Raw genomic sequence first — 10,296 nt, 5'->3', positions numbered from 1 at the left:
CTTTAAAGTAATGGCAACCAAACTCCGCGTGTGGCCATTGTAACTGCGAGCAGAGCGAAGTCAGTCAAGCGGAGGTTGGTTCCTCGTCGTCACAGTCCACTTTCAATCATCGATCATGATGGCTTCACGTTTCTCTTCTCTTGCTCTCGCACTCTTCATCTCACTCTCTACTCTCGGTAAAGCACTTTTTTATTTTTTTGTATTTTCGTTTAATGGAAATTTAAATGATATTTCTAATAATACCATAAATTTTTTGGGTTAATTTGTAACTGTAATTAGTTTCGTCGGAGTTACTTCTGGAAGAAGGTTACACAGTAACAACAGTGATCGACGGCCATCAGTTGAAAATCAATCCCTACTCGGTTGTCCCTCGACCTGGATCGTCTGATCTTATTCTCCTTGACTCGGTTAACAGCCTTTTCTACGCACTTTCATTTCCCTTATCTCAAGGTAATTAATTAATCTTGCAAAAGTTGAAAAAAAAAATTGAAGTGATTCTAAAATGTTTAGGTTTTTGATGATCACTAAAAAGAGTGTTCTCTCTCTCTTTTTGTCTGAAGAGAATGCAGTGAGGCGATTATTAGGAGACGGCAAAGCTGGATATAAGGACGGGGACCCTGGTTCGGCTCAGTTTAAAAAACCGAGGAGCTTTGCTGTGGATTTGAAAGGCAACGTTTATGTTAATGATAAGGGAAACGGTGTTATCAGAAAAATCACCAACTCAGGTCTCCTATCTAATTGCTTTCTTCTAATCGTTTCTACATTTTTTATTTTGTAAGTTGTGCGGTACAGTATATAATAATACTTTCATAAATAAATGAGCTTTTGTTACTCAGTGATGTGGTATATTCATGTAACTTTTCAGGCATCATAGGAATGGATTGTTCAGTACAAGATCTTCTTAACATATACCATCAATTCCATGCACTTGTATTGGAGCATAAGATTAAGACTTTCAAGACTCTTTGTTGACTTTCATAAAAAAATACCATGCATCATTGTATCTTTCAGGTCTTGATGAAACTGCATCAATACAGCAAACATTGCATTGATACATAGTATTTTCTGATGCCAAGAGCCTTCATTATTTGATACCCTTTTGACACGCTTTCATTTACCTTTTCTGTTCAAGGTGTGAAAATCAGTAAGTGGCAGTTCATGTAATATATGGTCTTTGTCGGTTAATGGTGTTTAGTGATTTGTACTTTATAAGTATTTAGCCATACATTTTGCATAGTAATTCTGTTGGTACAAAGATTGGCTAGTTATTTTGTACAAACTGGTTATTCAATAAAAATTGGTATGTCACTTTTTCAGTATTTGTAGAGTTTCACTGCCTTCTTTCATGGATGTGACATAATTTTACTCAGTCAGTTTTAATGCTTCACTCGTGGCATGTCTCTAGGTGTGACTACAATTGCTGGAGGTAACTCAAAGAAAACAGGAAAAGATGATGGACCAGCACAGAATGCAACATTCTCAGATGATTTTGAGTTAACTTTTGTTCCTGGTATATGTGCTTTATTAATATCAGATCATGGGAATCAATTGGTACGCCAGATTAATCTCAAGGCAGAAGATTGTTCAATAAGTTCTCATTCTGGTATGTTTTTTTTGTAATCATTATTTGTGTCGGCATGTAATCTTTTTCTTAGTGTGTGTATCAACAGTTTGTGTTTTTCAAAGTATGTGAAGTTGAGATTTTATAAGGAGCAAAGTCAAAAGTGGTGATTGTAGCCAGAGGACCACATTCTTGGACATGAAAATTTTGTGGATGTTCTGAGGACTGGATTTAATGAGACTAATTGGTCACAATTCTTTTATAAGAACCTGGTGACAGAAACTCAAAGTGCTTATTAAGTCTAATTCTTAACTCTTCTATTCTAGTTTGAATTTGTTTTGCATGTTGAAACTCATTTGTCTATCCTAAACATATTTTGAATATGGAGCTGTTTTTTCTTTCCAGGACTAGGAGCTGTTTCTGTTTGGGTTCTAGTATTAGGACTAGGACTCTCTTGTTTATTTGGCTTGGTCATTGGAATTGTAGTTCACCCTTACATCATCAATCATGTAAGTCCTCTTGCACTTATCTAAATAGTTTGTGATAAATGGAGTGTTTACACCATTTTTAACGAAACTTTATAGACAGGAAGGCCTCAACCTTCTCCGTTTCAATGCGACATGGAGGCTTTACCTAATCAATCCGGTGAAACAAGTACAGATGCGTTGCTTCGGCATCAGAAGCGTAGTTGCTAGCTCTACGGTTTATGCAATCTTGAGGAGGCTCTTTTGGTTGAGCATTTCCCATATTTCCCTTATGTTTAGAATCGACTATTTTGAATCTGAAACTTCAGACAAGATTGTATATTTGCCTGAAACTCCAGACAAGGGTGTATCTTTGCTTGATTGTAATGATTTAGGTAGTTGTGCTGATCAACTGAAAGATTTAATAAGTTGTGACGGAAACCTGGACGGATTGTTTGAAGATACGTTGAAGCAAGGAAATGAAAAAGAAGGGACCACTGATGGTTTGTCTGTCAACCATGGAAAGTTAGATGAGATGATAAAGGCTAACATCATGGGATTTGCTAGGGCAACTGAAGATACTACTACAGGACTTGGATCTTCGATGGGTAGTTCAGGTATAGTTAGGAGACACAAGTAGTTGAAAGGCACATCCTTTTTTATTTATCCTAAGTTGTGAGGCCTGTAAATATCTAAACTGATTATTTTCTTTCATTGCCATCTAGATTATTACTATTATTATGTGTTTGCTTCTCTTACATTTGATTTCCTCTGTTTTATTTATAGACTTAAGAAAGTCAATTGGTATGCTTCACCTTGAGGAAATAAGTTTAAAGTGAATAAGGATCAGATCTGCTTTTCTTGATTTTAACATCAGATGAGCTTATTTGTCCTTAGTGTTATAGTAATTTCAACTCACTGTTTTTACATACATATTCTGAAGCAAATTACCTTGCTTTGAAGTGTGAAAGTTATTTTTGAGTAATCTTGTGGAATGTAGAGACTCATATGTTATGGAATATCTACCATTTAGAGGACCACCTTCTTGCAAGTGTGAAAGCTATACTAGGTTTTTGTTGAGTGATTATGCAAATTTTCTCAAGTTAATAAAATAAAGAGGCTAGAAAATTATTCTACAAAAACAAAGAAGAGACACAGAGGGAAGGGGAATTAATCTACTCAAAATTTCTAGCCAATTTGTTAAGATAATCCCCTCATGAGTACAAATGCTCACACATAGGGTTGGTCTTTGAGATTTCTATTTTAGTAGTCAAAGTGGTATTACTATAATGAAAAATACTATACGAGTAATACTACTTGTATAAACTTATTATATAAATTTTTGTGTACAACAAACATGATGATATTTGATTTGGTAATTTTGAAATAAAAGAAAAAGTAAATATTCACGTCACTCAATCACAAATTATTACTTTAAATTGTATACAAAAATTTGATTTCATAGTAGATTTCATTTTATCAAATAGTATAATAGACATAATAGACTGTTGGTTTGATTTCATAGTAGATTTGATTTTACCGAAGATGTGGACTATATTGAAGAAAGAATTGGCCGCCCCTTTACAGTTTAATTCTGTTAATTATTTCTTATTTCTTAATTTCGTGTTGTGGCTGGCTCTTGTATTTAGAAGTTTTGTAATCTAAACCATATCACTCGAGTGAGAAACTTCAGAAACAATCTGAAAATTCGGATAAAAGAGCATTAGATCACCATTAATAGCAGCATTACATTACATAGCTTTGAATATTTTGGCCAGCTTTCTGTAGAGCTTACATTGCAGAAAGCTACCTCACATTTTCTCCCTTCTCAATAACAAACCTCGAACCAACTGTACACTAACTAATAAAAGACTTATTTCAAGAACAATGAAGTCATGATTCCAAAAACTGTCTCCTGTATATAATCAATTGCCATGGCTGTAACCCATGAAACTGGCTCTAGCACGGAGATTATGATAATCATAAACAGGTTCTCCATGATTAACTGGCTTTATGACCACAGATTCACATTTCCCATCTTGCTCCTGAACAGCCCCAAATTCAATCTCATTGGTTTTCTCATTGCTCAGCTCATAGAAAGTATGTGGGGCAGAAGATTGATACCGATTATGGTAATGATGCTGTCTCTGCTGCTGCAGAAAATCACCATCCCATCCATTACAGATGGCTCGATTTTGCTGCAATTGATGGATCTTATCTGCATCCTTGGACATGAAAGCATAAGTTTTTCGTGGTGTGGGAGTTCTTGTATCAATGGAAGGTGGTTCGTCTTCATCTGGAATCATAAAGCTGTCTTGTACTGGCAAAGCAGTTGAGTGCTGTTGAGGGTGTTGGTATAGGCTCTGATATTGATGGCTTAGCGGCTTCTTCCTAAAACCAGGAAATAGTCCCCTCAGAATTTCCATAGCAGATGATTCTGTGTTGACAAAAAGCTTTGCAAGTGATCCAAAGAGGCCTTCTTCTTGCTTCTCTTGTTCACCCTCAATTGGAATTAAAGGCGGCCTGACTGATTTCAGAGGCTTCTGATATGGATTTACTGTGGTGCTTGAGTTTATTGTCTCATAATCCTTCATACAAAATAAAATTTATCATGTTAAACAACACTTCATCTTTGATCTAAGCCTCACAGGGACACTGTCCATTTTTGCTGCTTCGGATTAGTACATCTAAACTAGCATAATTTTATACTCACATGACCATTTAGTCATGCCAAATGATACGAGAGACAAATAAACAATGATAGTAGCATTCCTTTTATCAAGCAAATTTGAAGGAACGAATAGACTTGTTGCTGTCCCCCATCTGGGCTAATAAAGAACTCCTTTATGTATCTGCTGAACTTTATATTACCATGAGATCTAGAATCCTGTAAAGCTTTTGCGATATGTTCTCCAATTTACAAAGCAGAGATGGAAAAAACAGCAGTTCCAGATAATTCCACAGAGAACTTTATGCTTAAATGCAGAATTCATGATGTAATGACACCTATCCCGTAAAATGGAGATGCTCACAAATCTAAGGTAACCCAAAAACAAGATTGAATACTTACATTGTGCGAACACACAATTGTACCCACTCTATGTTGCAGCAAAGCCAACATGTAACCAAAGAAGCCGGCAGCAACAAGTACTGCAATCCCTGCAAATATTACAGAAGAATTACCTACAAATCCCTCGCATTTGTAAATAAATGATAGATAGAATATGGATGAAGCAGTTTACCGAGAGGAAAACCACTTCCATATTGATAAGCACAGTCATCAAAATTGAGTTGGATTTCCCTAATAGCCCGGTTCCCTCTGTCTATGACAAGTAGAGAGCAACTGCTTCCAATGTAAACCACATCAAAATCATTAGAGAATTTGGCATCTTCGCTTGGTCCATCTACATGGCTACCTCCACGGCCTGATTTCCCTCCAGCTATTGTAGTAACACCTGCAGCAATATTTTTTCAACCATATCTGTGAAGTTACACAACTGTGATTCATATATAAAAAACATTATATTTGATATTTCCCTGAAAATTCTTTCGCATTGTTTGAGATATCTAAAATACTTCAATTGACATAACAGGAGTTGAAAAAAGAAGTTATCTTTTGGTGGCGGTACCTCTGAATAGAACACATATTGAACTTACCTCCATCGCTTATCTTCCTGATAGCCATATTCATAGTGTCTGCAATGTAGATATTTCCTTTGTCATCCACAGTGAGTCCCTTAGGGTGGTTCATCCTTGCCTCTCTGAGCTTCCCATCAACATGTCCAGAGTAACCATCAGCGGATCCAGCAACAAGCTTTGGTCGGCTGTCTGCAGTTTCCCCAAGAATTTGATCAAAAACAATAGAATAAGATTAATTAATCATGTTAGAAATGTCGTATGGGAATAGAATTCCAAGGCAATAGTGATCGCAGTCATATTGACAACAGCATTTAAGACCCAAGTTAATTGCACTCCCGAATCCAGAACAAAATAAGTAGAACTTCAAATCATAATCCTCTGCGCACAAACTCAGCTCGATTAACTTCCCACAACTACACGATTTAAGATATTCCACAAATCAAAAACATATAAGTTTCAAATATATGATTATGAATCAAAGACCAAAAGAAATTCACTTACAAAGAGACAAAGAAGAAGAGATCCTATAAATGTTGCTATTAGTAGAGTCCAAGATCAGAAGCTCCCCACTTGGCAAGACCTCAACTGAGAAAGGTTCAATCCCTAGCTTGCTTCCGTCAAGCACAGTCTCCACAGTATACCCACTCTCAAACTTCACCATTGGACGTCCAGAAACCGCTGCACACACGACTCCCATGAATTCCACCACATTAGATTCGAAACTTTACAAACAATAAAAAACCAAGCACAAAAGCAGTACAATGAGAGATCTTAACCTGTCTTGGTCGTAGTTTTGAGTGACCACAGCCATTTCATTAAATAAGACATAGCATTTGAGACAAACCCACTTACAATCTCTGCAACGACGCCATAAAAACAGTAAATTTAAGCTCAAAAGTAGAAGCATATCAAATAAAAGCAGCTTAACTAACTTGCAGGTGAAGAACTGGAAGGAGCTGAAGATACACCAGCAGAGAGAAGCAGCAAAAGAGCAACCCCCAGAACCCACACATTGTTGCCCATTACTTCTATTCCCAAAAGAACTTCCTCCTAAAGCTTATATACGATAGATTCAAGCTTTAAAACTTCAAATCACTAAAAAACACCCTACTTCGTATCTGGGTTTTGTTCAAAAGGCAGTTTCTTTTTTTTAGAAAGAGGAAAGAAGGAGATGCGATGCGAGAGACAAAGAAAAGGAAAGGGGGACAAGAGAGAGATTGTGTTAAGTAAATATTAATAGTATAATTTTGGTAAATCATTAACAACGTTTCATTTATTCTCTACCTAAATTCTCTTCTTGGATTAATTAAATAAATTTAAGGCCAAAAGACTTCTTCCCACCCATGTAGAGTAAAAATTCAAAGTCTTACTCTAATTTTTTAAAATTTAAATATCTACTTATAAATAATTTTTTGTTAAAAATTTTAGTTAAAGTGAAAGGTAAATTTAATAAGAAATTCAAAGAGATTAAACTTTTATAATTCCCCCCCCCCCCCCTCTCAATTTTAAAACTCATATTTCCTCTCTAATTTTTTCCTTTAAAGTTTGAAATCTTATAATTTTTTCCTTGATTTTTTCTCCTCCGGTGACTCACTCTTTCTAGCCATCGGTCAACCTTCCAATTTTCTTTTCCCTCACCAATTGGCTTTTCTTGCTTTTATTTTACCTTCATCAGAGACGAAGACCATTGTTTCCATCTTAGACAAAATCAAAGGTTTTCGTCTCTGATGAAAACGATGGTCTCTATCTTCGATGAAAAATGGAAAGAGGCGACCAACCAAGGAAGAGAAAGGAAGGTTGGCCAATGATAAGGAAGAAATCATTGTCGAAAAAAAAAAAAACATATAAGGAAAATATCCACTTTTTAAATTTTAAAAAAAATTTTGGGAAGAAATTATGAGATTTTCTAATTAAGGAGGGAAATTGTAATAAATGTTTAGTTTTTTAATTTTTTATTAAAATAATGGTTTTATCCATAATCATTATTCAGATTTTTAATGGAAAATTATTTATGGGTGAATATTTGAATTTTTTAAAATTAGAGATAAGACTTTGAAATTTCTCTATACTTAAGGTGGGAACAAGTCTTTGGCCAAAACTTAATTAGTTTTAGATATGATGGCTCATCTGAAAGATTAATGCTTGCCTACAGCAGGTGACTCTTGGTGTTAAAATATAAATTCCTTTTTAGTGTTGTCAATTCTGTAAAATGATAGCAGAATCCCCTGGCCTTGTGAATTGTTGGATGTTACGATTACAATGGGCTGAGTGGGCCGACCACAACCCAGTTTGTGAGCCCACAGTGGGCTGGCTGGACCCCATACGGTGAGTTGGCACATGTCAGTTTTTGAACTCTATGATGCCACATGAAATGCACACCTATGCTATATTGACCTGAGCTCCATTCAGAATTAACCATGATTAATTTGACATAGACCTGTCAATGCGTTACCCAACCTGCTCCATGGTCCAAGGGGGTATGGTTGTTACTATAATAGATCGTGTCAGATTTATGTGTCATATAGATCATGTTTAAATTATAAAGTTCGATTTGTGGGTTAGTTCGATTGAATATAATATTATTTATTATATTTAAAAAATAATTAATTATTTATTATTAATGCTACGGAAAATCTAAATAATTAATATGAGACACTCACACCTATTATTTATAATTAATGATCAGCCCACCAGCCTGCACCAGCATGTTGACACCTTTAGTTTGGAACAAGGGGGTAAGGCTAACATGAACCAATAATGTTGCTTGTCCTACACCACTAACTATGGCTAACGATATTCTCCACTCATTTTAAGCTTAATTTTCTTCCCAGGAAAGTAGAGGTGTCCATAATTAGTTTAAGCTATTAAATCATATCAAAATATTTAAAAATTATAGTTTAATTTAGTTTAATTTATAAAATAGTTTATATTAATAATTTTTTTAAAAATAGTTTTCAATTTAAGTTATAATTTAAACGATTTCAAATTAAACTAAACCGTAAAATTATATATTTTTAATATACATATATATAATTATATTTAACATAATTTTTCAATAAATAATTAGATATACAACTTGTTTTTCTTTTTCTTTTTTTTTTTTTGCATATATATTGTATATGTGTATATATATATATTTTACATGTTTATATTATATTCTAATAAACTATAATTCAAATAATTTTATTAAAGAATATATATTTAAAAATGAATGATATTAGGTGGTTCAAACTCTAATTCAAACCGGAGTAAACCGTATTTTTTCAATCTGATTTGAAATATAAAATTAGTGTTGGATTCGAACCAAGTCAAACTCAAACTCGGCCCAATTTAGATATAGTTGAGCTCGAGTTCGAGTTTGAACTCATGAAAGTCAAACTCAAACTCGGTTTGACTCATTTTTCGTTATTAAAACAATATCATTTTAATACATATTGGTAAAACGATGTCGTTTTGTATCAAAATTTTTATTTGAAAAATTTGACGAGTAGCTCGAGCTTGACCGAGCTCGGCTAGGACTGACTTGTTTCGAGCTGAGTTCGAGCACGAACTTGAGCTCGAACAGACTTGGTTTGAGTCTAGCCCTATATAAAATAATTTAGCTTGAGAATTTTTAAAAAATTTTTTTTTAGTTTGATTTGAAAAAAAAAAATTTAAACCGTATCAAATCAAACAGTTGACGGAAGATTGGTTTAACTTGTAGCTGTTCCTGGGCTTTAAATCTATAGTTTGATAGCAATGCATTTTGGACCACCAAGTAAATGCAAACCCAAATAGCAATGTCTTCAACTATAGTCTTTGTTGCCTTAACAGACAAATAGTTATGGTTCACTGATGATGGGTTGTCTCCTGATTGAGATGAAATGTTTGATGTCCAATAAATAAGGGAGGAGATTGGTGTCACGGTCAACACTTCTTTCTCTCACTATCGTTTTCTAAAGTTGCCATTGGAAACAAAACCTTTCATATTGATCATCGTCTAACCCTCTTTTTATCTTTCTGGGATTCTATTCTCCATGCCTTTTCCATACCTCAAAATCTTCATTTTATGTTTTAATCTAAAAATAAGCTAAGAAAGAATGTTTAATAGATTTATCATTTATATAACCTGAATTTAGATTAATCTAAAATAAATATATATAATTTTATTGTATATAATAATAATTGAATGGAATGATAATCATGATGTGTCACAGCATGAAGGGACTTATAATACAGTGAAATTTATCATTTGTATCAAGATTAATATGTTAATGCACTTGATTAAGCAATTTTATGTGTATATTTTTTTTTATGCAATTTAAATATCTAAATTATGTACCATTATAATATTATTTTATTTTTAATAATATATTATTATCTTCTTACGTAAAGGGGTATATAAAACATATATGCCCATAATTTTATTGAATTTAGCAATGGGTCAGTGGGATCATTTCTCTGTTTGGCTCTTGTGCCAAGCTTGCAAATCATGATTCTGAGAAGCTAAAGTGATATAGGGAGGGAGTTGAACAAATATCTTTTATCTTCTTGTTGTGACATAAGGATTGCCCCAATTGCCTCGTAATCATATATACTCCATTACAAAGAAGAATATGCCTTTAAGATAAACACATGCAACTTGCAAGAAGC

At 34.1% G+C, this 10,296-nt stretch overlaps 2 protein-coding genes across 4 annotated transcripts; one reads left to right on the top strand and one right to left on the bottom strand.

The window, feature by feature from the left end:
• Positions 1-2,783, top strand: LOC123217668. Of its 3 annotated transcripts, none has more exons than XM_044638761.1 (6): positions 1-176; positions 280-450; positions 570-725; positions 1,406-1,603; positions 1,967-2,070; positions 2,150-2,783. In XM_044638761.1, the coding sequence occupies exons 1-6, from the start codon at positions 116-118 to the stop codon at positions 2,663-2,665; spliced, it is 1,206 nt and encodes a 401-aa protein (XP_044494696.1). In that variant the 5' UTR covers positions 1-115; the 3' UTR covers positions 2,666-2,783. The 3 variants fall into 3 exon arrangements, with proteins under 3 accessions (XP_044494696.1, XP_044494695.1, XP_044494697.1); XM_044638760.1 differs by having other exon boundaries at positions 3-176; positions 561-725; XM_044638762.1 differs by having other exon boundaries at positions 4-176; positions 561-725; positions 2,146-2,783.
• A 949-nt stretch (positions 2,784-3,732) lies between these two features.
• On the bottom strand, positions 3,733-6,878 carry LOC123215919. Its single transcript, XM_044636224.1, has 7 exons — positions 6,597-6,878; positions 6,441-6,521; positions 6,166-6,342; positions 5,683-5,853; positions 5,268-5,480; positions 5,096-5,184; positions 3,733-4,613 (listed from the first exon to the last, which is right to left on the bottom strand). Exons 1-7 carry the CDS (start codon positions 6,685-6,687, stop codon positions 3,951-3,953), a joined length of 1,485 nt encoding a protein of 494 aa, XP_044492159.1. The 5' UTR covers positions 6,688-6,878; the 3' UTR covers positions 3,733-3,950.
• Between the last annotated feature and the right edge of the window lie 3,418 nt (positions 6,879-10,296).

Source organism: Mangifera indica, chromosome 5 (assembly GCF_011075055.1).
Source record: "Mangifera indica cultivar Alphonso chromosome 5, CATAS_Mindica_2.1, whole genome shotgun sequence".
Lineage (NCBI taxonomy): Eukaryota > Viridiplantae > Streptophyta > Magnoliopsida > Sapindales > Anacardiaceae > Mangifera > Mangifera indica.
This window is presented reverse-complemented; position numbering and strand designations above follow the sequence as displayed.